General features: G+C 37.5%; 1 protein-coding gene across 4 annotated transcripts in view; it reads right to left on the bottom strand.

Annotated features, from left to right (window-relative positions):
• Nucleotides 1-5,246: 5,246 nt before the first annotated feature.
• Nucleotides 5,247-25,193, bottom strand: part of LOC127183163 (A-kinase anchor protein 7) — a 44,729-nt gene continuing 24,782 nt past the window's right edge. For 2 of the 4 annotated variants that reach the window (XM_051139025.1, XM_051139024.1), the window contains exons 8-9: nucleotides 8,814-8,849; nucleotides 5,706-6,559 (exon numbers count right to left, since the gene is read on the bottom strand). In XM_051139025.1, coding sequence (XP_050994982.1) covers nucleotides 6,381-6,559; nucleotides 8,814-8,849 — 215 coding nt within the window. In that variant the 3' untranslated portion in view covers nucleotides 5,706-6,380. Of the gene's footprint in view, nucleotides 6,560-8,813; nucleotides 8,850-25,193 lie in introns of all 4 variants that reach the window. The other 2 variants (XM_051139027.1, XM_051139026.1) reach the window with 2 other exon arrangements.

Here is a 25,193-nt window from a genome sequence, read left to right as displayed (position 1 = left end):
TTTCAGACACATTTTTGTTAAGGATTCAAACAAATGCCTTGAAAACAGGAAGAAAGGAAAATTGTGTGTCTGAAATGTTTCTGAAGTCTATGACCCTGTTTCCACCTTCACTGTAGTAAACTACTCAATTAACTGGCAAAAACATATCTGTGTTTATAACTTTAAGTGCATTTCTGTTATTGTATGGTTTTATCTATTACAATAAAGTGTACCATTTTGACATATTTTTTGCAGTATTTCTTATTAACAATATAAACTGTTCATAGACATGTCCCAACATATTTGACCCTGGACCACAAAACCAGTCTTAAGTATCACGGGTATATTTGTAGCAATAGTCAAAATAGGTTATATGGGTCAAAATGATAAAATTTTATTTTATGCCAAAAATCATTTGGATATTAAGTAAAGATCATGTTCCATGAAGATATTTTGTAAATTTCCTACCGTAAATATATCAAAACTTAATTTTTGATTAGTAATATGCATTGCTAAAAACTTCATTTGGACAACTTTAAAGACGATTTTCTCAATATTTAGATTTTTTTACACCCTCAGATTCCAGATTCTCAAATATCTCGGCCAGATGTTGTACTATCATAACAAACCATACATCAGTGGAAAGCTTATTTATTTATACATTAGCTTTCAGATGAGGTATAAATTGCAGTTTCAAAAACTGACTCAGTGACTGTTTTTGTGGTCCATGGTCATATATCAAAAAGTTGTAAAACATTTCCTCCTAAAAATAAAGCAAAAGTGTTTTTGCAACTGAATAACAAGCGATCAGCACTAAATACAGATGTAAACAGGGTCTAAAACATCTAATTTTACTGAATCCACATATTCACACTTGGCATGTAGTGGAAACATCCCGAATGCCTCCCGGAACGTGTGAAGCTCCGCCTACTCACCTGTCAATCAAACACTGCTGTAAGTTAAGTCTGAAATCTTTAAAAGAAATTAACCTGATTTAGAAAGTATATTTCTAAATCAGCACTGTGCTTTGTATAAAACAGCTAAATTACAGTACAGTACAGCTATTCCTCCAAAATATACCATGAACATTCTGCACGCAACATCACATTTATCTGAAGATTTACAAAAGTGATGGAGCAACTGAGAAGGATTGTGATGTGAGATGTAAACGGTTGCAGCGAGAGATTCTCCAGAACATCACACTGGCATCTTCGTTCAAAGGTGGAACCATAAATGTTTACAGTAGTTACGTGTATCATAATTCAAACGTGGATCACACTGAAGATAAGCATTGATGAGTTTATGATGCTGACAGAGGACAGACACTCATTAGTCCATCACTGTGTGTTTATGGCAGCTGTGATTATATATGATTAGACATAGTTTGTACCAAAGGGCCAAAGTCTCTCAGCAGAGTCTGAGTCACGCTGGAAACCCGAGCGACATCCAAACCATCTCCTGCTGGCTGAAGTGAACACGTGTGCGGTTCGTGTTGAGAATTGTTCACAGGACGCTGACCTTTTGTTCAGACAGTGTTCAGATCATGCACAATTTAGCTTTTTTACTTCATTCTCTGTTCAGTGGATTCATCCTTCTGACATCAGACAGCATGGTTTGATCGTGTAGTTTGAAGTTTTTCTTCATCAGTATTTCACTGTATTTACACTTGCATAAAAGTTCAGTTACAGAACATATATTGTTTTTAATAGAAAAGCATGCTGTGAATTCATGTTTATAAAACATCCAGCTTGTAAAATGTTCAAACACCAAGGCTGCATCCATTTAATCAAAAATGGAGTAAAACAGTAATATTATGAAATATGATCACAATTTATAACAACTGTTTCATATTTGAAAATACTGTAAAATGTAATTTAACTAATTGTAAAGCCATGTTTAAATTTGTTTTAAAAAAAGGAGAAAATGTTAATTTACGCATATTATACTACACATCAACAACATTAATATCAACTGGTCATTAATAGTATCGTGTGATTTATTATATGACCTCTTCACATTTTACACACATCAGATTGTGTGTCCTTTCGGGAAGAGCTGTGATACTTTGAGCCTTTAATCAGTGATTTATTGACAGTTTCCTGAAAATGGACCATATACATTCTGAATGACTGTAATGCCCCTCTGACAGTAAAAACAATGGCTGTCGTATCTCAGAGCATTATGGGATGGGACGCTCTATCGATCTGCTGCCTCCGTGACATACAAGACCTTCAGGATGACTGATTGGCCAACCGGGACGTGATGCTGAAACTACACCGCCGTCCCAGTCCCCGACAGCAACCGTTAACCACGGTAAAATCAAACGAGTCTGAGCTCAGCTCTGATACCCACTTTACAGTCTCATCTGAGGAAAGTGATTCAGGAATATGTATTTCATGATGCACTTATGAGATTATTTCTCAGGGGGATGAGATGTGATTTTACGCATCTTTTACACATAGTGAACTGGTGATTTATTTGTGGTTTGAATTAAAAATATTCCAAACTGCCTCCTGTTTTTAGACAAGCTCTTGGTCTGACATCTCTGATTTTACTAGGAGGAAAAGAAAAGGCTGTTTTCAGGATCTGATTTTGATCTGTGTGCTGCGTCACTGAAAGCGGTTGTGTATTTTGGGTATAATGGAGGATTGTTTCGGAGAGATCATCACCACACCACAATGACTGAGAGATTTCAAGAAGAAAGAAAACACATCAAGAAGCGAATCATGTGAACTGTTCAAAGGGGCCATTATAGGAAACATGAACATTTCACTGCTGTTCATTTGAGGTCAGGAAGATTTTGTAATGTTTCTGAAGTCTCTTCTGCTCACCAAGACCTTATTATTTGATCAAAAATACAACACAATTTCAAACAGCTGTTTTCTGTGTGAATATCTGTTGAAATGTAATTGATTTCTGTGATCAAAGCTGAATTTTCAGCATCATTACTCCAGTCTTCAGTGTCTTCAGAAATCATTCTAATATGAGGATTTGCTCTCAAGAAACATATGTTTATTAGCAATGTTGAATGATACATTTTATTTTTCAGGATTCACAGATGAACAAAAAGTTCAAAAGAACAGTATTCATTTGAAATATTTATCTTTTGTAAGATTAGTAACTAAAAGTATACATTCAACTTAAAAAATTAAACAGTACAGCCAAATTATAGAAGTGTGTGCTTTATATTACTCTCAATAAATACCAGGGCTCGTATTCACAAAACATCTTGTCTTAGCACTGAGTTCTCCTATACAGCAGTAAAAGTTTTTAACCTAAGAGTTTTCTCTTAAAACCTACTCTCAAAACTGCTGAGACAAAATTTTACTAAGGAATAAAGAGAAATCTTAAGCTAAGAGTAAGGGCGGGGTTGACGTCTTTGCTATGGATGATGTCAGCATACTTATTAACTATGCACACCGTGATTGGCTGAAAGGGGAGGAGTCTCTGTCAGAGATTTATTCATAGAAATATTGTAGAGCACAATATTATGTTGCCATATTCAAATGAAGATTTTAAAATCAAAATGTTGACACATTCAAATAAAGATTGCAGGCTAAGTGTCACTAATTAAACAAGTATATGTTCAGCTAATTATCAGCTTTTTTTACATGTGTTTCTCATAAACAATTATAAACAACCTCTTAATTAATGAAGTAGAATTATCATGGCTGATTATTGTAAGACAAGCAAATGTAAAAGAAAACCAAACTGGACACAAGAACAGCTGTTACTTTTTGCACAATTTGTTAATAAAAACAAGGATAAACTCAAAGATAAAATTGGAGTTGGGATGACCTACAAAACCAAAAAAGATATGTGGGAAAACGTGTGCAAATAAATGCAGCATGTTTCTAAAATGTTTATGTTCTGAGGCAGATTGCCAGCAACAGCCATTTTAGCCCTGCTGAAAAAATAGAAATTTGTAATGGTTTTACTGGTTATAATGGAAATTGTACTGGTTTTAATGGTAACTGTAATGGTGCCTTTTGGTCTCTACTGGTAATCGGCAGCTTGTTAAAAACACTAAATCCTAATGGAACATGTCCCATATCACACTACAGGAAACCATTTTTTTAAAATTGGATTTAATAATGGTTAAAAGTTGATGGTTTGTAATGTTTGCAATAGTATTACAATTTCTGTGATGGTTTGTATGAAGAGGACTCCTAAGTCACTAAGACCAAATCACAAATGGTGTCAGAACACCGGCAAACTGCCTCATAAGGTAACCTGCATTTACTTGCGTACATATGTTTTCCCACACATCTTTTGTGGTTTTGGAGGTTATCCCAACACCAATTTTTCCTTTGATTACATCCTTGTTTTCATTAACAAGTTGGGCAAAAAGCTGTTTTTGCATCCAGTCAATTTACGTTTGCATGTCTTACTATCAGCCATGTTTATTCTACACTATTAATTAAAAGACTGTTTATATGCATATCAATGACTGTTTATGAGAAGCACACATATAAGAGTCTGACATTTAGCTGAACATATACTTGTTTAATCAGTGACATTTTGCCTGCATTTTAAAATATTTATTTGAATGTGCAACATTTTTATTTTCAAATTTTTATTTGATTTCTATGAATAAATCTCTGACAGAGACTCCTCCCCTCTCAGCCAATCACAGTGTGCATAGTTAATAAATATGTTGAGATCATCCATAACAATGAGGTCAACCCCACCCTTACTCTTAGCTTAATACTTCTCTCTATTCCTTGGTAAAAGTTTGGCTTTTAAGAGAAAACTCGTAGCTCTTAGTGCTAAGATACAATGTTTTGTGAATATGGGCCCAGGGGGTTAAAATGACAATTTATCATTTACATTTTTAAGTTTTAAAAACTTGAATTATTTGTCATTTTGAATGAATGAGTTTTATCCATGCAAACGTTGTTCTACAGAAGTCCTGCTAAGAAATAATTACTGAATGGCGCTTATGAAACTCAATCTTATTTCTGCGAGTGACGGCTTCACCTCGAATAAACCTCTAGATCTCGTGTCAGAACTCCAGAGCCTCTAATGTGTCGAGGCTGTTCTCGGTCGTGCTTTGATTTCTCTCGCGCTCAGCAGACGGCAGGCAATATGCTTATTTCAGAGCACGAGGGAAAAAAATAGACGAACGTAAAGTCGGAGGCGTTGCAAATGTAGCTGCGAGTAGCTCTCAGAAAAACCCTGCCAAAATGACTCTGAGATACAAGACTGATTAACAGTCTAAGAACAACCTCAACCTCAATCATTAACACCGAATGAGTCACGTCCACTCGCCGTCATCAGGTCCTTTATTTTTAAGAGTAAAAAAAGTGACAGATGGGAAACGAAACGCTAAACGATGACATCATAGTACTGTTTATACGAATCCAGCCGGCTTTAACACTTCATCAATACGTGCATGGAAATCATGAAAGATCAGGACAGGGAGCATAAAAACACATTTTAAGGTTCTGGTGAAAATACAAAACAAAAAAAAAATGAAACGACATGTTCTTCAGCAATATAACAAGGTGTGATTTCTCTAAGGCCACTGTGGGTGCTTATCTGAAGCATTACAGACATCAAACGCTCAAATCAAATCAATTCATATACATTTTAATTCCCCCAAAAATCATCTAATAAGGTTATTTCAGGCCGGCCTCACTTCAGTATGAACGCTGTGGACTGATGTGTGTGTGAGATGTTCTGCTGGTTTGTACGTCAGTGAAAGTCTGTGTGCAAGTGTGGGATTTACTTTGAGATGGTTGTGTGTGTCCATGAGCTTCAGTGTGGACTCCCTCCGACGGCCAAGTCGAGCTCCTGTAGGATCTTAGCTCGAATGTTTTCCTGCGCTAACAGTGTCTTTATGGCCTCTACCTGCGTCCGCCTGCGCTCTCTTTCCAAGTCCATTCTGCTCTGAGCAAACGCACACCCTACGGCACAAACAACACACACACACGTCGTCATCTGACACACATATGCAGGGTTACACGTACACAAACACAAACATCGCGCTTGCAGAGTTCATAAGCTGTTCTGATGGCTCTGGCTTTGGATCGGGCTTCAGGCCTGCATTTCATGTGCAGTCCAACTGAGCAGTTCACTGTGATTGTCAGATGTGAAGATGACAAAGCAACACTGACAGACCGAAACGGGCCTCCGGACACTACAGCGGCGCGTGCGTGATGTGTGCGCTCTTTTTCTGAAGGATCAGTCACAAATAAAGTCAAACAGACAGGAGTGATGCAGGACGGGGAAAGAGGAAAATAAAGGAGAGTTTGAGTGCTGCGTGCGTCCAGAGATTCGCCCTGATCTTGGCTTCACTTGTGATCATTCTCTGCTCCACAATCGCTTCACCTGGCAGGTGGAGGCGTGTTGCGGCTCTCCGCCCGGTCGGGTCGGGGTACGGCTCAGGGCTCGCGCGGTCATTTGGTGGTGCTGAGTTTGCCGCCGGCCACCGGCGGACCGTCGTTTTTTGGAGTGGTGCCGTTCTGCTGAGTTTCCTCCATGTACTGCTGCACGGCCCGCAACACGGCATCTTCCACCAGCCGCTTACTTAGACTCACTAACTCCTCATCGTCCGGAACCGGGGCTTTCTTAGCACCTACACACACACACACAGAGGCATCAATAAAAGCTGTCCGTCAAACACACACAGACACAGATCTGATGATCACACACGTCTACATCAGCGAGTGTCGCTCACACAGGGTTACAGGTGCTAATGAGGACCATCACAATTACCAGCTAAAGTTTTCTTTCTCAGCCTTCAGATATTATGTTCATTGGATATAAACTGGAATATCAACAATGTAGGGATGCACAGACATTTTGACTGATGCCAAAAATTATTAAGCTGATAACTGATAAACACTGCTGTTCAAAGTTTGGAAAAAGTGAGATTTTTAAAGAAGTCCACTTCCAGAACAAAAATTGACAATGTACTCACCCCCTTGTCATCCAAGATGTTCATGTCTTTCTTTCTTTAGTCATAAAGAAAATATGTTTTTTTGAGGAAAACGTTTCAGCATTTTTCTTCATATAATGGACTGATATGGTGCCCCGGGTTTGAACTTCCAAAATGCAGTTTAAATGCGGCTTCAAACGATCCCAAATGCGGTTGTAAACGATCCCAGCCAAGGAAGAAGGGTCTTATCTAGCGAAACGATTGGTTATTTTCATTAAAACAATACAACTTATATACTTTTTAATGTCAAACGCTCGTCTTGTCTTGCTCTCCCTCAACTCTGTTTCGTTCTGGTTCATGACAGTTAGGGTATGTCCAAAAACCAACCCAGTTTTTGCAAAGTGAACATGCAAAGAAGATCAAACACCCTTAACAAAATCTCATGTTCTCCCTCAACTTCAAAATCGTCCTATATCGCTGTTTTACCTTTTTTGTTAAGGGGGTTTGATCTTCGTTTCATGTTCACTTTGCAAAGACATGGGTCTGTACTTCTGCAGCGATGTAGGATGATTTTGAAATGAATTTTGAAGTTGAGGGAGAAAACACGATTGGAGTTTTTCGACATACTCTAACTGTCTTGAGCGTCTGAGATTAAAAAGTATTTAAATTGTAATTGTAATTTAAATTGTAACTTCTGGAAGTGGACTTCTCCTTTAATGTTTTTGAAAGAAGACATTTCTGTTCACCAAGTCTGCATTTATGTGTTCAAAAATAGAGTAAAAATGGTAAAAAATTTGAAATATTATTACTGTTAAAAATAGCTGCTTTCTGTGTGAATATCTGTTAAAATGTAATTTATTTCTGTGATCAAAGCTGAATTTTCAGCATCATTACTCCAGTCTTCAGTGTCACATGATCCTTCAGAAATCATTCTTATATGCTGATTTGTTGCTCAAGAACCATTTCTGATTATTTCAGGATTTACAGATGAATAGAAAGTTCAAAAGAACAGCACGTATTTGAAATAGAAATCCTTTGTAACATCATACATGCCATTACTGTCACTTTTGATCAATTTACAATTTAATGCATCCTTGATGAACAAAAGTATTAATTTCTTAATAAAACTATACTTAAATATACTACATAATGTTGTGTAATGTTTAGTACTTTTGTTTGACAGTAAAATAACTTATCATCTTATAAATATACAGTGTTGCCAAGTCTGCAGTTTTCCCGCAGAACTGGGCTACTTTAACACTGCTGCAGTGGGCTGAAGTGACCCCAATAACATAATATTTATCCCCTGGAATGCTAATTTTACCAGGGAAACCCCATCAAAAATTGTGTATCCCCCCCACCCCCTTCAAAATGCAACTGGGCTACTTTTGGGCAAGTTTTGAGTAGCAATTGAGCGGGTTTTGTTGTGAAAACCTGGCAACCCTGTAAATATATACCATCAGCAATCTAGATTTGTACTTGTCTAATTTAATCCTTAAATCAGGAATCAAAACATCACTTGTTGTGCATTCTGTGACCTAGCAGAGAAATATAATTTACTGTACACTTTTAAAAAAGTAGTTTCATCTTAAAAAAGTAAGAAGTGTTCGCGCTGCCTTAAATTTTTAAGTTTACTCAACTCAAATATCCACGTTTTCATGAAGTACAACTAAACATTTCATGTTGACTAAACTTAAAATTTTAAGGCAGCACAAACACTTACTTTTTTAAGTTGAAACAACTTTGTTTTTTCAGTGCTGTCATATCCAACATATTAGCCGAATCAGTTAAAATGCTGAATTCAGAAATATCATGCATCCATAAAATAATGGCTAAGATGACAGTATTGACTACTGCAAACACAGTGGGGTGGATCTGTGTCTAGTCCCTCAGTATGGGTGGTGAGGGGTTGAAGTACACTACACAGAGACATGAAGGGAGGAACACGTACTTGTCGGTGCAGCACGCTGCCTGCTTTGCAGAAGATCTGCAAGATAAACAACACATTTAGCAACCTGAAGTGATTTCCTCACAATCTTAGCATCATAAACCATCAGAATCACACAGATGGTCTGATGAAGCAGGACGAGATGCTGCTGATTCACCATCATGAGCGCATGCTTCGGTCTCAATCACGTAATCTCGGCTGATTAGCGGTCTTCAGATCATGCTTTGTAGATTTCTGAACAAATACGACGGCTTTGATTCTACAGCTGCACGAGCATAACAATAATGACATTGCTGATTATTTCAGATCATACTGTAACTGTGATTATTAAATGTTGAAAATGCAGGAGTCGTATCTACTCCTTTTTGATTTGAATGAGAATGTCATTACAGTGCATGATGGGTAAAACACTTATTTTTTAAAATGCATCAAATTCAACAGTCAGTTTGCTTGTTTTAAGCATTGATTTTCATGTGTCCAGAAGTAAAACATCTGCAGTTCCTGACACTCATTTAAAGCCTCTGATTCTCCTCTGTCGTCGCATCATTTGCTCAACTAGAGCAAAAACATGTTATAAACACAATCCATTAATGCAACAGGAGCAGATCTCAAAACAAATCCTGCAATCACACATTTCATGATGAACCACATCATAATCTCGATTACTTGTTTAATTGTGCAGCTTTATTTGATTCCGTAATTGATTTGATACTCATATCAAAACACTGTGTACTGTGTGTCTTGTTTACAACAGACACAATAATTGATTGCTGTTAATTGAATCATCCATCACGTCACAGGCCAAAACACAACAACAGTCTCTCTAGTGTCTCTCTGTTATATTCTGCTGCAACATATTCTGACTGCGTTAAACATACTTAAAATCTTTCACAAATCTCAGTGTAATAGTGAGAGTGAAACACTGAGACGCTTTCAAAACATTGATCCGTTTGTGCATCAGCCTTTGAGGCACTTGAGACGCACTTAACGTACATCAATCAATTTGTGGATTAAATCACGTCCTGCAATGTTTTACTCATTGAGCATTTACAGTCCAGATCTCACATCTCACACATTCTCCTCTAGCAAACACACAGACAGTCCAGACGGCCACAAGCTTCGGAGTCTGATTCTCGTAAAGTCAGCCTGAGAACCTTTCCCAGCAACACTGCAAAAAATCTGTCTTGATCACTGAGACAATAACAGAACTGACCTTACCACACACGTTGATAGAAGCCATTTTGTCCATCCAGCTCTACTGAACTGTTGGATGCTTTTCTTTCTAGTGGTAAAATGGTGTTATCCAGATATCTAGAGTGGCTAATTAATGGAGTTTTGTTCATTCTGTTCCCAAAAATCAGCCAGTAATCTTGAAAAATGCACGTGCTGGATTAGACTTGGACTGACCTTTGTTCATTTTACACTTCTGTGATTCTGTGATGTTTTCTGCATGAAATAAAAAGACTATACATATGAAGACTAGATCTAGATTGGATCTGACAAACAGAAGTAGGCTAAATGGACTCTGTTGTGAATCTCTTGTTTTAACATCTCTGTGCTCTGACATGTAATAAATAATGTGATGTGCAGCCAAAGTTAACTTCCTGTGTGCTAATGGTTGACATTGACTGTCTGACTTCTTCACACTTGGGTAGTTTTCCCACTTGAAATGTCATTGTTTCTCATCTTCTACTAATATTTGTTCAATAACAAATTATAATAAATAATGAGTCTATAATCGATAATAACACTTCCTCCAGTGAAAAAGTCCATCTCCTGTTGTCTCTCACATCAAAATTCAGCCACATATTTGTTTAGGCTCATAAATGGTGCTTGATCTGTGCAGATTTCTCTCCTGACTTGTGTTAGGAAGGACTGGTTTGAAGTTAAAAACATATTTCTTAAAGGAGAAGTTCACTTCCACAACAAAAATTTTACAGATAATGTACTCACCCCCTTGTCATCCAAGATGTTCATGTCTGTCTTTCTTTAGTCGTAAAGAAATTATGTTTTTTTGAGGAAAACATTTCAGGAATGTTCTCCATATAGTGGACTTGTATGGTACCCGAGTTTGAACTTCCTAAATGCAGTTTAAATGCAGCCTCAAATGGCTCTAAACAAACCCAGCCGAGGAAGAAGGGTCTTATCTAGCGAAACGATCGGTCATTTTCTAAAAGAAATGACAATTTATATACTCTTTACCTCAAATGCTCATCTTGTCTAGCTCTGTGTGAACTCTGTGTAATCCGGGTCAATACAGTTAAGGTGTGTCAAATAACTCCCATCTCATTTTCTCCTCTAACTTCAAAATCACTTCTGCCTCGTTTGATGTTTGATCCTCCGCGCACGTTCACTTAGTAAACACTGGGTCAGTACTGTTACTGCCATGTAGATGAAGAAAGTGAGATGGGAGTTTTTCGACATACCCAAACTGCAGTGACCCTGTGAGTTCACACAGAGCCAGACAAGATGAGCGTTTGAGGTTAAAAAGTATACAAATTGTAATTTTTTCTTATAAGACCCTTCTTCCTCAGCTGGGATCGTCCTTCGAAGCTGCATTTAAACTGCATTTTGGAAGTTCAAACTCATGACTCCACTATATGGATAGGAATCCTGAAATGTTTTGCTCAAACAACATAATTTCTTTACGACTGAAGAAAGAAAGACATGAACATCTTGGATGACAAGGGGGTGAGACAATAATCTTTAAATCTTTGTTCTAGAACTGAACTACTCCTTTAATTATGCTGTTGTCTTCTGAAGTGGACTGTTGTGGATTATTGTGATGTTTTTATCAGATGCTTGGACTCTCATTCTGACGGCACCCATTCACTGCAGAGGATCCATTGTTGAGCAAGTGATGGAATGACACATTTCTTCAAATCTGATGAAGAAACAAAACTCATCTACATCTTTGATGGCCTACTATTCTATTATTTTTGGAAGAACTATTTCTTTAAGAAACCAGAGATATTAGAGATATCTTAAAAAATCCTGATGCAACTCAAGTAAGTTTGATGTTGTTTTTGGATGTTTTGATCTTTAACGGCTGGTTCAGACACTGATTTGTGGGTGTGCAGAATGAACGTCTGTGTTTCTCTGATGGCATTTCCTCAGGAAGCCTCATCTCCTGTCTCCTGAGGAACGGCCTGATTCATGCACTCTCCTGCAGGCCTGAGGTCAGTCAGGATCTACGTTGGAGAGCCTGGTCCTAGACCAGTGTTATGAGCCGTCTCACCTCTAATCAAACAGTGTTTCCCATCGAGGAACAATGTGCATTTAGGATGGTCTGTTTGTCCGCCCACTTTAGAAAGCAAAGCGGCAGCTGCTATTTCAAGAACTCGATTCCAGTCAAATGATGCTGGTGAGCAGCCAGTGAGTCTCTCAGAACAGACCCACAGTTCCACTGGCCTGAGGTCCGATGACGCCATAACTGTTACTACATAACCTGCCCACAAAAACATGCTCTATCACTGTCTTTGCTTTTCCAAACTTTAGTATAACTCATCCAAATTAGTATAACTCCTCCCTATACCATTATGAGCTGTTTATTACAGTCATATACGTAAAGTATAACTAATCAACCATCAGTTGCTTTACATTATGCAAAAATCCCCTTTATAAGGTGTTTGAACACAGTTGTGTGGCTGCACTCTGTGTAAACAACCAGCCTATAATGGTCAAAGTCCACCCACTCATTGTTTTAAAATCCTAATAAATCATAAACATTCCAGATCCTCCCTACGTACACGCCATCGTATGGAGAAATCCCGCCCATTTGTGACGATCTCTGCCCTATTAGCATAAACACAGCCCTGACTGAGAAGCAGCAATCGGGCATTACTGGAGATACACAATCTCAGTTGCCAAAGAGGCATTACAAGTGTTGTGTTTTTGGAAGCACCAATGAACACAGGAGTCTCCATAGACTCCCTTCATCTGAACCTCTGACGACACTGTGGTCAAATTTAATTATAGAAGAAAATGCCCTAGAAAAAAAATTAGGGATCAATACCAACACTTTGCGCATGAACGTCAGCTCCAGAAAAAGTATCACGCGTTTGTTGTCCAAATTGGCTTTCTGAAAGAGCTTCTTGGCACTCTGTAAGGCTCATGTTGCTAAAGTTACCATTGTCTCTGCCTGTTTTCACTAATGCTGCCTTCATGCCTACCAGATGATCGTGAATAGGAATGTGGTAGTTAAAAATTGTATATGAAAGCAATGTGAAGTCGACTGCTTGAATTCAAGCTCATAATCACAAGTGGGTCTTATAAAGTTTGTAATAGCAAGCGACGGCACCATGAGTTATTTTTATCGTGCTCCTAATTTGTGTAATTCACAAACGTGCACGTCTTATCCACAGTACAATCAGATGACTGACTTTTAAACCGAGTACGTTTCCTGTGAAGATAACATATATGAATACTGGAATGTTTATTTGCAAAGACCAGCACCAGAGTGAGAGCTCTTAAAGCTCCGCCTTCTTTCCGGTAGCACCAGCTCATTTGCATTTAAAGAGACAAAGACAAAAACGGCACGTTTTGGCTCATACTCTACAAGTGTCAATTTAACAAGCTATAAAAAATACCTGTAGGGTATTTTGAGCTAAAACTTCATTTGCACACCTATTTAGAGACTTATTTTCATCTTGTAAAAAGGGGCATGATAGGTCACCTTTAACAAATCTTGTATTCAACTCTTATTGTAATAGACCCTTCATGAATGATTATACCACTTAGTAGTGGTTGATAAGGGCCGACATTTGACATTTTTTAATGATCAGCATTAGCAAATAAGGTTTATGTTTGGCTGATAAGGCTGAAAGCAGGACGTCATTTTGGCAGCGCAGAGATCATCACACAGACAAACAGCACAGACACACAGGAGCTCCCGTTCTCTGTCTTCATTAGTGTTTCACAGTTCTAGTTAATACATAAAGAAACAGGAATGTTAATTTCTTTTTTACAGAACCAGAAAGTTATTATATAAAGTTTGAAATCAGGTTATTTTTCCATCTCTCGTCATTTTCCATTTCAAAAGTATGTATCTCTAATTTAGTAACTATTACGTAAAATAAACATAAATATAATTGCAGCATATGTTATTTGCTATCTTTAAATTAAACAACGTAACGTAATAGGGGAGCGTTTACACGACAGCGTCTCCAAATAAAAACTGAAAACATGAAAAAGAGGTTCAAAGTGCATGTTTTTGGATAAGACACCTTTATCATCTCTGTGTAACTACAACAATGTGAATCTGTGAACACATTGATGTCACGCGTGTTTGTATTATGGCACTTTATTTTACAGTATGTGTACTAACCTAACTACATGGGGTAGGGTTAGGTTCAGGGGTAGGTTTAGGGTTAGTACTTACACTTTAAAAAATGCTAGGTTGTTTCAACCTAATTGTTGGGTCCTATTATGCTCTTTTACAAAGTCTTGCATTTATTTTGTGGGTGTACTAGAACATGCTGTCATGCTTGGTGGTTGGAAAAGCGCATTATTTTTCACATAATTTACATGATTACAATACCTTTCTCCCCAGCCTGGCATAAATGGCTCCATTAGTTCCAGGTTTGATGAAGGCCCTGCCTTCTGAAAAATGAAATGTGTTGTGATTGGACAGCTGTCCCACTGCGTTGTGATTGGCAGTTTAGATGGTGTTTCAGCACTGCCACGCCCCTTACCAAAGCAGCAAGTTCCATCTGCTCTGTTATAGTTAATGATATATTAAGGTATCGCTGACGCTACAGTAGTGTTGGGTCCTATCGTCAGCCTGCGAGATCGCTGATACATGATATTACACTAATTTATTTAATTATTTGCATATTTGCCTGAAACATAATAGGAGTACTTAGTATGTACATGAGGAACAGGACTGTAAAATAAAATGCTACCATATTATGTGTTCAGTCTATAGAAATGTGTGCAATGTGTACAATATCGCCAACTACTGGCCTGGCATTTACAGTACAGCATTTTTAGCTGTTTTTGTGGATCCATGTGAATGGGGATTGATTTGACAAAATTGTTATATGCATACAAAACTTTTTAAAAACCCAAAAGGAAAAACATTTCCGTTTTTAGTACATTGTTATTGCGTAAAAGTATCCTGATATACACCGTCTTTACATCGGTCACCGTCCACCCTGTTTGCTAAGATATTATCACTGACCATCACAAAATCCCTCTCGGTCGACCGCTACTGCTTAGACTGTAACACATGTTTGTTTGTGTGAACGAGCCTTAAATCTGGAAACAGATCTCTGTTGGTGATTCATGACGCTTTTTAGTTTAGTCTCAAATCTGAAAGTTTGGCAAACCAGCCTCAAATAAAATCCACAAAAATGTAAATCATACACAGTCCTGTCCAAGATTTTCATGGTGAGCCGCTGAGAGCTCTGTGAGTTTGGGAGCTCTTATCTGTGTGTGCTGTATCTCTGGAGAACCGCACAAGGTAATCAAATCTGACCTTACACATACACACACACACACACACACACACACATTCACATGAACACTTGTGTACTTTCTGAGCTCAAGGCTGGTGTTTCTGCTCTGATGTATCACTGTCCTTCAATTCTCAACAAACAAGACGACAGCATTAGAGAAAAGTCATCAGCCTCTGTTCACATACTGAGATGTCTTTAAGAGATCAGCATCAAACGCTGTTTCTCAGGTGTGTTTGTGTTCCGTATCTCCAGGACATCAGACAGCGGCCTGTGAACGTGCAGAAGGCCATGCTGTGTCTGTGTGTCACTGTCTATTATTTATATGCATCCCACTGCTTTAACACAAAGCTCTGGCTCTGAGAGCATCACACACACACACACACACACACACTGTGACCCCGTCAGCCTCATAAACACACTGTATTTCTGAGCCCCATGAGATCATCCCATGCATACAGCTCCGCTGCTCTCTCACGCGTCGCTTACTGCTCCTCACCATCGTGTGAGCTCTAAGTAGGGCACGAGCTTTAGTGCACAGCATGTGCTGCATCTGCACTCCCTGCCGTCAAACTGAGGCTCATCTAAACAATGACGGATTGCGCTTCTGCGGGGCCCCGCGGCTCTGTGGAGGCCCCTCTCTGTCGCGATTGTGAGATGCATCCTAATGTCAAAATCACGTGGAATTACGCTGCCTTCGATGCAAATGGGAAGCTCGTACTCAACATAACATGCCAGTAGCCTTAACTCTTAAAAATAAAGCTTACACAAGAGGGTCTTTACACTAAATCTAGAGAAGAATCATTTTTGGTTCCTTTTTTTACAATTTAAAAATCTAAAAAAAAAAAAAAAAAAAAAAACAAACAAAAAAAAACCTTTCACTATAAAGTACTGCTTGTGCAATGGAAAGATTCCATGAATGTTAAAGGTTCTTCATTGAATCATCAATGCCAAAAATATGTAATCTATTCTATCTATCTATAGACATATGTGGCCCAGGACCACAAAACCAGTCATAAGTCTCAAATTTTTTAACTTTATACATCATCTGAAAGCTAAGCTTTCCATTGATGTATGGTTTGTTAGGACAGGACAATATTTGGCTGAGATACAACTATTTGACAATCTGGAATCTGAGGGTGCCAAAAAAAAAAACCGAAATACTGAGAAAATCACCTTTAATGTTGTCCAAATGAAGTTCTTAGCAATGCATATTACGAATCAAAAAGTACGTTTTGATATGTTTACGGCAGGAAATTTACAAAATGTCTTCATAAAACATGATCTTAATATACTAATGATTGTGGGCATATAAGAAAAATCAATAATTTTGTCCCATACAATGCATTGCCTATTGCTACAAATACACCCGTGCTACTTATGAAAGGTTTTGTGGTCCAGGGTCACATTTTTGGTTCCTTTTTTCTTTTTTACATTTTAAAAATCTAAAAAACACTACAAAGTATTTCTTGTGCAACTGATAAAGTTTCCATGAATGTTAAAGGTTCTTTAAGGAATCATCAATGCCAAAACTAACATTTCTATAGACATATTGATAAATAGAAATCCCCAAAACTACATCTAAATTCAAAATAATTAAAATCATTCATTTTTATCACTTATTTATACATGGTATCACAACTAAATCGTTGTCACATAAAGCAAATGTGAATTTCGATCGATTAACTTTACACTTGTTTTCGATAAGTTGTTTCATACACCACACCTGCCTTGCAAAATCATTCATTATACTTCACTACAGACTTGCTTTCTGCTCACTGATCTATAGATTATAGCTATATTAAATGATATTTTATCTGTATTTGAATTATAGAATTATGAGTTTCACACTTGTAAATACACCTTTGCTCTGTTAGACTTAATTTCATTATTTCAGCTGCACTTGAAGCACAGATTACACCACATACAGGAATGGTAAGGTGAAAGCATTCACATAATATACACACTGTACAAGAGACAACAGTGAACCATCCGAGTTCTTCCACAACACTTCTCCTCATTTATTTGAGCTGAATTTTTCATTCTACAACCTGGTGCACCTTCAGACCGAGAGCTAAGTTTAGAGTCCATCTGATCAAGATCCTAACCCTACTTCTACACCTAAATGCCATTATCACGCATCTAAATCTTATTTGAGTGGGTCTGGTGACGCACACATCCAGAGCACATGACCTCCTGTAACGCCCACATCCAGACCACAGTCACTCCCACCTCAGCCAGACCCCAATCAGTGCAAGAAATCACGCTAATCATCCCATCTCAAGCATCATTCAGACGGCTAGTCGAATCCCAGCCTCGGCGCTCACGACAGGCTCGCAGAGCTCCGTCCACAGCTGCCGCACACACTTACTGAGCTTGTCCTCCGGTCGGGAGAGAGGGAAGCAGCACAGCTGCCCCATCACGCCTGCCTTTGTCTGGCTGCTCTGTCTTCAAGCGCAGGAGCCGTACAATCCAGCCATGCTGCGAGCGGCACAGTGAGCGTGCGACTGTCTCTCGGTCCACTGCGATTATGCAAGCGTGTGTGTGTGAGTGTGTGTGTGTGTGTGTGTGTGTGTGTGTGTGTGGAGGGAGCTGGTGGGAGATTGGCCGACTGTAGCTCCTCCTCCGTCCTCATGCCAGCTCGAATAATTGCTCTGGAATGGACAGCGGCTTATTGCTCTGTGTGTGTGTGTGTGTGTGTGTGAGCTCAGTGAACTGACAGACTTTAAAACATACATCTGGCTGCTGCTCACACATTCATAATCCAGAGCAAGAGATTTCTGTGCAAATAAAAACAGCTGTGTGTGTGTGTGTGTGTGTGTGTGTGTGTGTTACTTCAATAATCAAGACTTAATCTTACATCAAATGCTCTGACAATTAAATTACCTCATATTATGCTTGACAGTGACTATAAGCCACTACATTACTAATTAAACTACCAGACAAATAACAACTAATTAGGCTTCATGATTCATTAACAATACCAGTATTTTCAACAAAGAGAGATCAGCCTGACATGAGCTACAAACACACACACGTTTATTGATCTATTGACACTTAATTTTTTAAACAATATACAGCTAGTTATAAACTACAGCCTAACCCAAATCAACACTCTAACCCTAACAAAAAATACTCTGGATTTTTATGAAAAACAAATACAACAATAAACAATACAAGTAAGTGGAATGTCTCTGTTTAACTGTAGACTAATAAATGTGTGTTGAAACAGAAACATTTTTTTCTGTTTTCCAGATTAATGAGTTAATTAAATTATAGTAATTAAAAAGCATGTCTACTAAACTAAATTCATAAAACTTTAACAATTAAACCATTTATAACTTATTTTTCCCAATAATAGGGCCCTAAGAAATTTTTCATTTAATTTGATTTAATTTGACCAATTTAATTGAATTTTTCTGTTTTTTTTTTTTTTTTTTGGATTGATGATTTTGTAACTATTGAAACTAAATTAAGGCATAAAACAATTATAGTTACAAATTAGGTTTTTTAATTTAGATTTTTGAAGAAGTAATCAAATAAAAATGTAACAATTGTTTTATTTTGAATAACAATTAAAACATGAAAAACTGTTTGATATTGCTAAAAAATAATGTTTTAGTAAACTGTATTACGATTATTGTTGTTATGACTTTGAAAAGCACATTCTGCTGTACAATATTAAAATATTTCTGTCATAATTTTTTCAAGTAAATCAGAAAATTTATTTTGCCAGTTTACGGTGAAGTTTTTTTGAGTATCAGTGTGTTTTCTGAAATTAAATGGTGAAATGTCGATGATATCACTCTGAAGCTGATGTGTTCATATAGTGAGACACAGACGAGTGTCACGTGTTTCAGTATGTGAACTAGAGCAAAAACATGCAAAGTTCACCAATATACTACATTTAATATTCAAACACACTTGTCCATATGGCCATTCGATTAGGTGTACAGCTTTTGAGTTTGATTTATTTATTTCAAAATTTGCAGAATATCATATTTCGTGTTATATGCTGTAAATTCCTTTTTTATGACTGGATTCTGCTTTTAATCGCTAAAATCACAAGGCCCTAGTTTTGTCAGATTTAGTTCACTTCTGGGTGCAATTTTGTCCCAAAAATAAGCCTAAGTAGGTGGACACACACACACAGTTACAGTGACTGGAGCAAATTTATCCCCTTCCTTCCTTTAATAATCATTGTGTCCAGGCAGAATGATGTTCCTTATTGTATTACAGTAACGACAAGATAATGAAAATTTCATTAAGAATGATCAGAATGAAATTAGAAACCAACATCTGGACATATTACAGTAGAGAAACGTTTTTAGAGAAAACATGCTTCATTGCCACGAAAACAATGTCAAAATATGGCTGCAAGCAGCGATTACAGGGGTTATAGCGAAAAACCTAGTTTGCAAACGTAGGTTTTTTTTTAGGTTTTCTTACTCATTTAACAAACAATTTGATCGACAGCAGTGGTTCTAGAGGCAAAGTCGTTCAGAAAGAGGAGGTCTACTGTATGATACAAATATTGTGTGTATGTGTGAAAAACAATCGTTCACAGCTTTGAAAAATGCGACATCACCCCCCAGTGGCCGATTTCTTTCTAATTTCTCACAGACCTTCAGGGCCGCGAGTCAAACAAGCCCACCAAGTTTCGTTCTGATCGACCTCTGTTAATCTTGTCTAATAGGTGCTCAACCTTCAGCAGCCAATGGCAGCCATGTTTTTTGAGATACACGAGTCCTTATAGCCACTTGTGGCACTTTGGACCAAGACCGTGCGTACCAACTGTCATATTGATACGACAAACGGTTTTGTAGTTATGCCTGTTTTTATGTTTTTTTCCCCTCTTATAGTGCCACCAAGTTTGGAGTTAAAAGCATTTTCGTACTTTTGATTGCTTCAGCGCCCCCATAAGGCCAATCGGGGCGAGCCTTAGTCAGGTTGTAGACGGTGTGAGTACTACCATCCCTCGAAGCTTCAAGTCTCAACAACTTACGGTTTGGTCTGCATGATCAGTTTTACATGGAGATTGCTGATCCATGGCCATACTAATGATTACAGAAGGGTTTTAGCGCTATGCGCTTGAACCCTTAAACTTCTGCTCAAATTATTCCTCATCTCAATTGTTCACAGTCATTGTACAGTAAGTCTTTAGCAGAATGATTCTGAGTCAAAATATCCATCTGTTTAGATGCAGAAATGACATACTTCACCTCTAATTCAAACAAAGCTGCTTACAGGCATGGTTAACCTAAAAATCATCATTCTGTCATCATTAACTCCCTCATGTAGATCACAAAACAAGTTATTCTGAGAAACAATGAAAGTCAATGGTCACCAAAACAGTTCAGTTTCTAATATGCTTCAAATTACCTTCTTTTGTGTTTGGAATGATATGAGGGTGAGTAAATTTCTTTTCAGTGCTTTTTCAGTGCTGTTCATGCAAAATTTCCACAATACAATAAATACAAATGTTTCTTCTGACTCTTAAGTGAAATATGATGTTTGAGATTCACTGTAAGTAAAATACAGTCACAAACTCATCCGCATCAAACACAAAGTGCTGTTAAAACCAATGACCACCTCACATGACCATTCCACATAACAACCACGGTCACATGACTGTCCTCTCCTCACAGAGCATCTTCACCTCTTAACCTCCTGCATCAGATTCGATTAGCATGTAATCTCGTTGTTGTACGGCAGCACCGGAGCCGGTCGTCTGAGGCCAGACGCAATGCGAGACGTGTCTCCGCTGTTGCTTATGCTGAGAAATGTCACACGCCGCTGACTCACGCCATTACTAATGCCATAAATGCTATGCAGTGTTACATAAAGAGCCCACAGTTCAAATTTATGAAGCCAAAGTCCAGATTTTAGCAACAACATGCCGTTAAACAGCAGATAAGACTCTTTACAACGGCTCAGGTTGGTTTAGGTTTCATACTGTTCCAGGGTTATTACAGGGATAGTTTATTTAGTTGATATTTCAGTCACCAATTTCAGTTCAGTTTTACAATGTGTATTTCTTTTCTTACCTTTGGCATTAAAGAGATTATTTTGTGCAGACTGGTTTATTGAGTTCAGAACACTGACAGTCACACAATAATGTAACACTTTATTTTAAGGCTCAATTTTTACTATAAACTAGAAACAGAGGTGTCTGAAGTTATTTCCAAAGTATGGCAATCAACAACAAACAGTCAGAACAAGAGTTTCTCAAGAGCTGTAGAAGCATTAACTAGTTTAACAAGCTGTCACTCAATAAGTCCAGAGGTCTCTTGTGTTTGCAGCAGCTGATAACAAGAGATTCACTCGGGTGCGTTTAGGGTGTCGTAGTGTGAAGATGAAACTCATCGTATGGCGCTCCGCTCGTACAGCTTACTGTAAAAATAAACTTACGTGCCATGCATCATTTCATAACAGGATCACTCAACACCATAAGTCAATACTTCAGAACCACATCGGTTTAACCTTATGAAGGACAATCTGTGGCAAATCCCAGATTGTCACCGAAACTATGAATGAAACTACATTCTTACAGTCTGAACAATCCAGTAACTAATGCTGACAATGTTATAGGCAGAGATGAAACAGACTACAGTGTCCTCTGAGGTGAGTTACATTTGACTGTAAGTGCCCTGTGAAGCGGACTTCACACAGTATTCTGACATTTTTAGAGAGATTTCACTCTGAAAAGAGCGTACGTGTTGAGTTTGAAGAGCACTGTGCAGGGAATATGGGAACATCAGAGGGAAATTTACCCATCAGTCATGGCTCATTGCTCCAGCACTACAGATATTTGACTAAAACAAGCACAGTAAAATAATCTGAGGCGCTGACGTTTTTAAAGAGCTTTATTTGTCCCAGGTGGGGTTTAAACGAGGTTGTTTGCGGGTCTAAAGTGTGAGATGAGACAGCCACCGTACAACAATCGTGATTATATTTATATAAGATAAAACACAGCATGTACTCTAGCTGTGCTTACACACCCTGATAAAAAAAAAAAAATTAAACTAGCTAGTCTTCCGGTCTGGTTTGCAGGCTTGTTTTAAAGGGGTTTTGAACACTTCTTTAGCTGGTTAGGCTGGGAGTCCAGGTGAAACCAGCTACTTTCATCTTAAACCAGCTAACTGAATTACATTTATTTTCATATTAAACACTGCAACAAAAATTCAGTTAAGCACTTTCAAACATGACTATTTATATTAAATTAATAACAAACTGACATTTATATAAATGCACTTGGATGAGCTATAAACACACATGTATATTAATTGAAAGTATGCGCTTACAGAAGTGCTTCATTACACTCCTCTAATATGCATGACATGAGTGTTTGATGACTTTGCCACAGTCGCCTTTGGTCTGCTCACTGCAGGACTGAAGCATATTAAAGGGACTTTCTAGCAGTTCCTGATGATAATATGAACAAAATCTTGAATCACGACACCTGACGTGCTCAATTTAATACTATATCCATCATCAATCCATTAACACTCTGAACCATAACAAATAGTGCAAAGCACCTGACTGATCAGCAACCTACACATTATTATTTCACAAACACACACATGTGCTTTTATCTAGAGTCACCAACCCTGAATTGTAAGCATTACCACAAACATTGCTCTAGCCATTATTATTAATAACACACCATCAATCTTCCCCACTATCATATGTAATATTTGCCAGTGTGGAATTTTTTTCACAACTGTTGTGGCCGTTCTGTGAAATGCAGAAATTCTCAAGCCTCACTCCTACAAACAAACATGTCCATCTCTCATCCTCCACATCACTGCTGCTGATCTCACTGCATTAACAAACTCGCTGGTCAATATTTTCACAGAACAAACACGCCACTCATCTGAACAGGGGCTCTTATATTGCAGAGAAAACCTATAAACCATCAACCGACAGGTCAGAGCAAACACACAAGATTTAACTGAGAGGAGATGCAGTCAAACAAGAGATAAAGGCCTTTTGATACCATGAGGAAAACTACAAATAAATGACGCATAAGTGACATTTCACTCATGTTATCATTACCCAAAACTACTGCAAAAACAAAATCAATGACAAAATGACATGCATTAACTAAAATATTAAAAATGTCACCTTAGCAACTAAATTAAATAGAATAAGTTTATTCCAGTTAACATTTATTTTAAGTAACAAAAATGAATTTTTAAAATTTTAGCTGCAGGTTTTTATATGAAATAGTTAAATGATTACATGCACTACTTTTTTACTACTTTTTAGATTACTTTTAGATTACTTTTTTTAATCTAACCTACTTTAAACTTTCCATTAAATGTACCATATTGATATAAAAAGCAGAGAGATAGAAAATACATTCCATATTTTGTTATCAACATCATAAAATGCATTAAAAATGACATTACACCAGGGTTTTACAAACTGGCCTTCATGTAAGAACTGCAGTAGGTTTGTGAGTTGAGAAAAAGCTAATAATTAACTAAATCACAAACACGTAAAATAAAGATAGAAATCAACACTTAAAGTCTAAAAATGCATTAACTAAATAATAATAATAATAATAATAAATAAATAAAATTTTGATTTGACTCATCTCTCAAGTGTAAGCATATCAGAGTATCATGTCATGTTTTGTTATATTTTCAGACATAATTTTTAGTTTAGTAGTTTTAGTCATTTCAGTTTTAGTTAGTTTTAGAAATGTCGTCTTAGCAACTAAGTGAAAAAAAATGTTTTATTTCAGTTAACATTCGTTCTATGTAACAAAAATGCTTTTTGAAGATTTCAGCTGCAGGTTTTTATAAAAAATAATGAAAAAAAAAAAAAAAAAAAAAAAAAATCCCATTGTGTTCATGCACTTGATATGGAGACAGGAGATGAGAAGACAAACAGCAGAGCACTTGTAAAACAGTGATGTGCTGTAATGAATCAGCTTGGGTTTGCATGATCAAAAAACCACGACAGCACAATCACAATCACAATACTGTATCATTGCAAAATATTACACACAATGCAATGTGAAGTGAATGCCAAACTGGAAAAGAAATGCACAAGAGAAGCAGTATGACAGACATCTTTTCCTGATAACATCCAGGGATCATGGGCACTGCATGGGCGTGAAGCAGACAGGGATGATCTGAGATCAGAAAGAAGCAGAACTGAAGGGAATTCAGCAGTGATTCCTGGAAATGAGTGGATGAGTTGTGCTGGAGGATTAGAGAGATGAGCTTATCTTAGATGAGACACACTCAGACCCACACAAAATCACCACACTGCGCGCGCGTGTGTGCGTGTATGCGCGCTTAACACCGACAGCACGACTGGATTTAACGGCAAACCCCCAAAGAATACATCTATGAAGCAAACATGTCACAATAATACTGTAACCAGCTGTTACAAAACACTTTAGTAAAAAATAAAATGCATTAAGCCTGACATTTAAAATAAAACTAAAATAAAAGAATATGGATCTCACACTCAAGAGCTCCGTTTCACTCACAGACTCCAACTGAGCAAAAATATGCATTTTGGTGCAGATGCAGATATTTACATGATGAAATTCTGCTGTTTGTAATGTAAATCAATGAGATCTTTACAGCAGTATTAGCAGATACTGATATAAAATTATCTAAATATCAGTGGTCCCTCTATATCCAATAACATGTCTTAATAAGATGAGATTGAAATGATCCAAACATATAATGCAATGCAATCCAATGATGATTGAGAGATGAGCAAATAAACATTCCTCAAAAGCCTGATGATCACATTTGAGACTCACTGATTTTTCTAAAAACGATTGATGGAGAATCAAGTAAAGCCAAGCTGCTTCAGTAACTACATCATCCCATTACCAAAAAGCATCTTTCTCTCTTTAATAGTTCTTCATATTTTGTTTACATTCATGCATTTGGCAAAT

The sequence above is a fragment of the Labeo rohita genome, chromosome 20 (genome assembly GCF_022985175.1).
Source record: "Labeo rohita strain BAU-BD-2019 chromosome 20, IGBB_LRoh.1.0, whole genome shotgun sequence".
NCBI lineage: Eukaryota > Metazoa > Chordata > Actinopteri > Cypriniformes > Cyprinidae > Labeo > Labeo rohita.
This window is presented reverse-complemented; position numbering and strand designations above follow the sequence as displayed.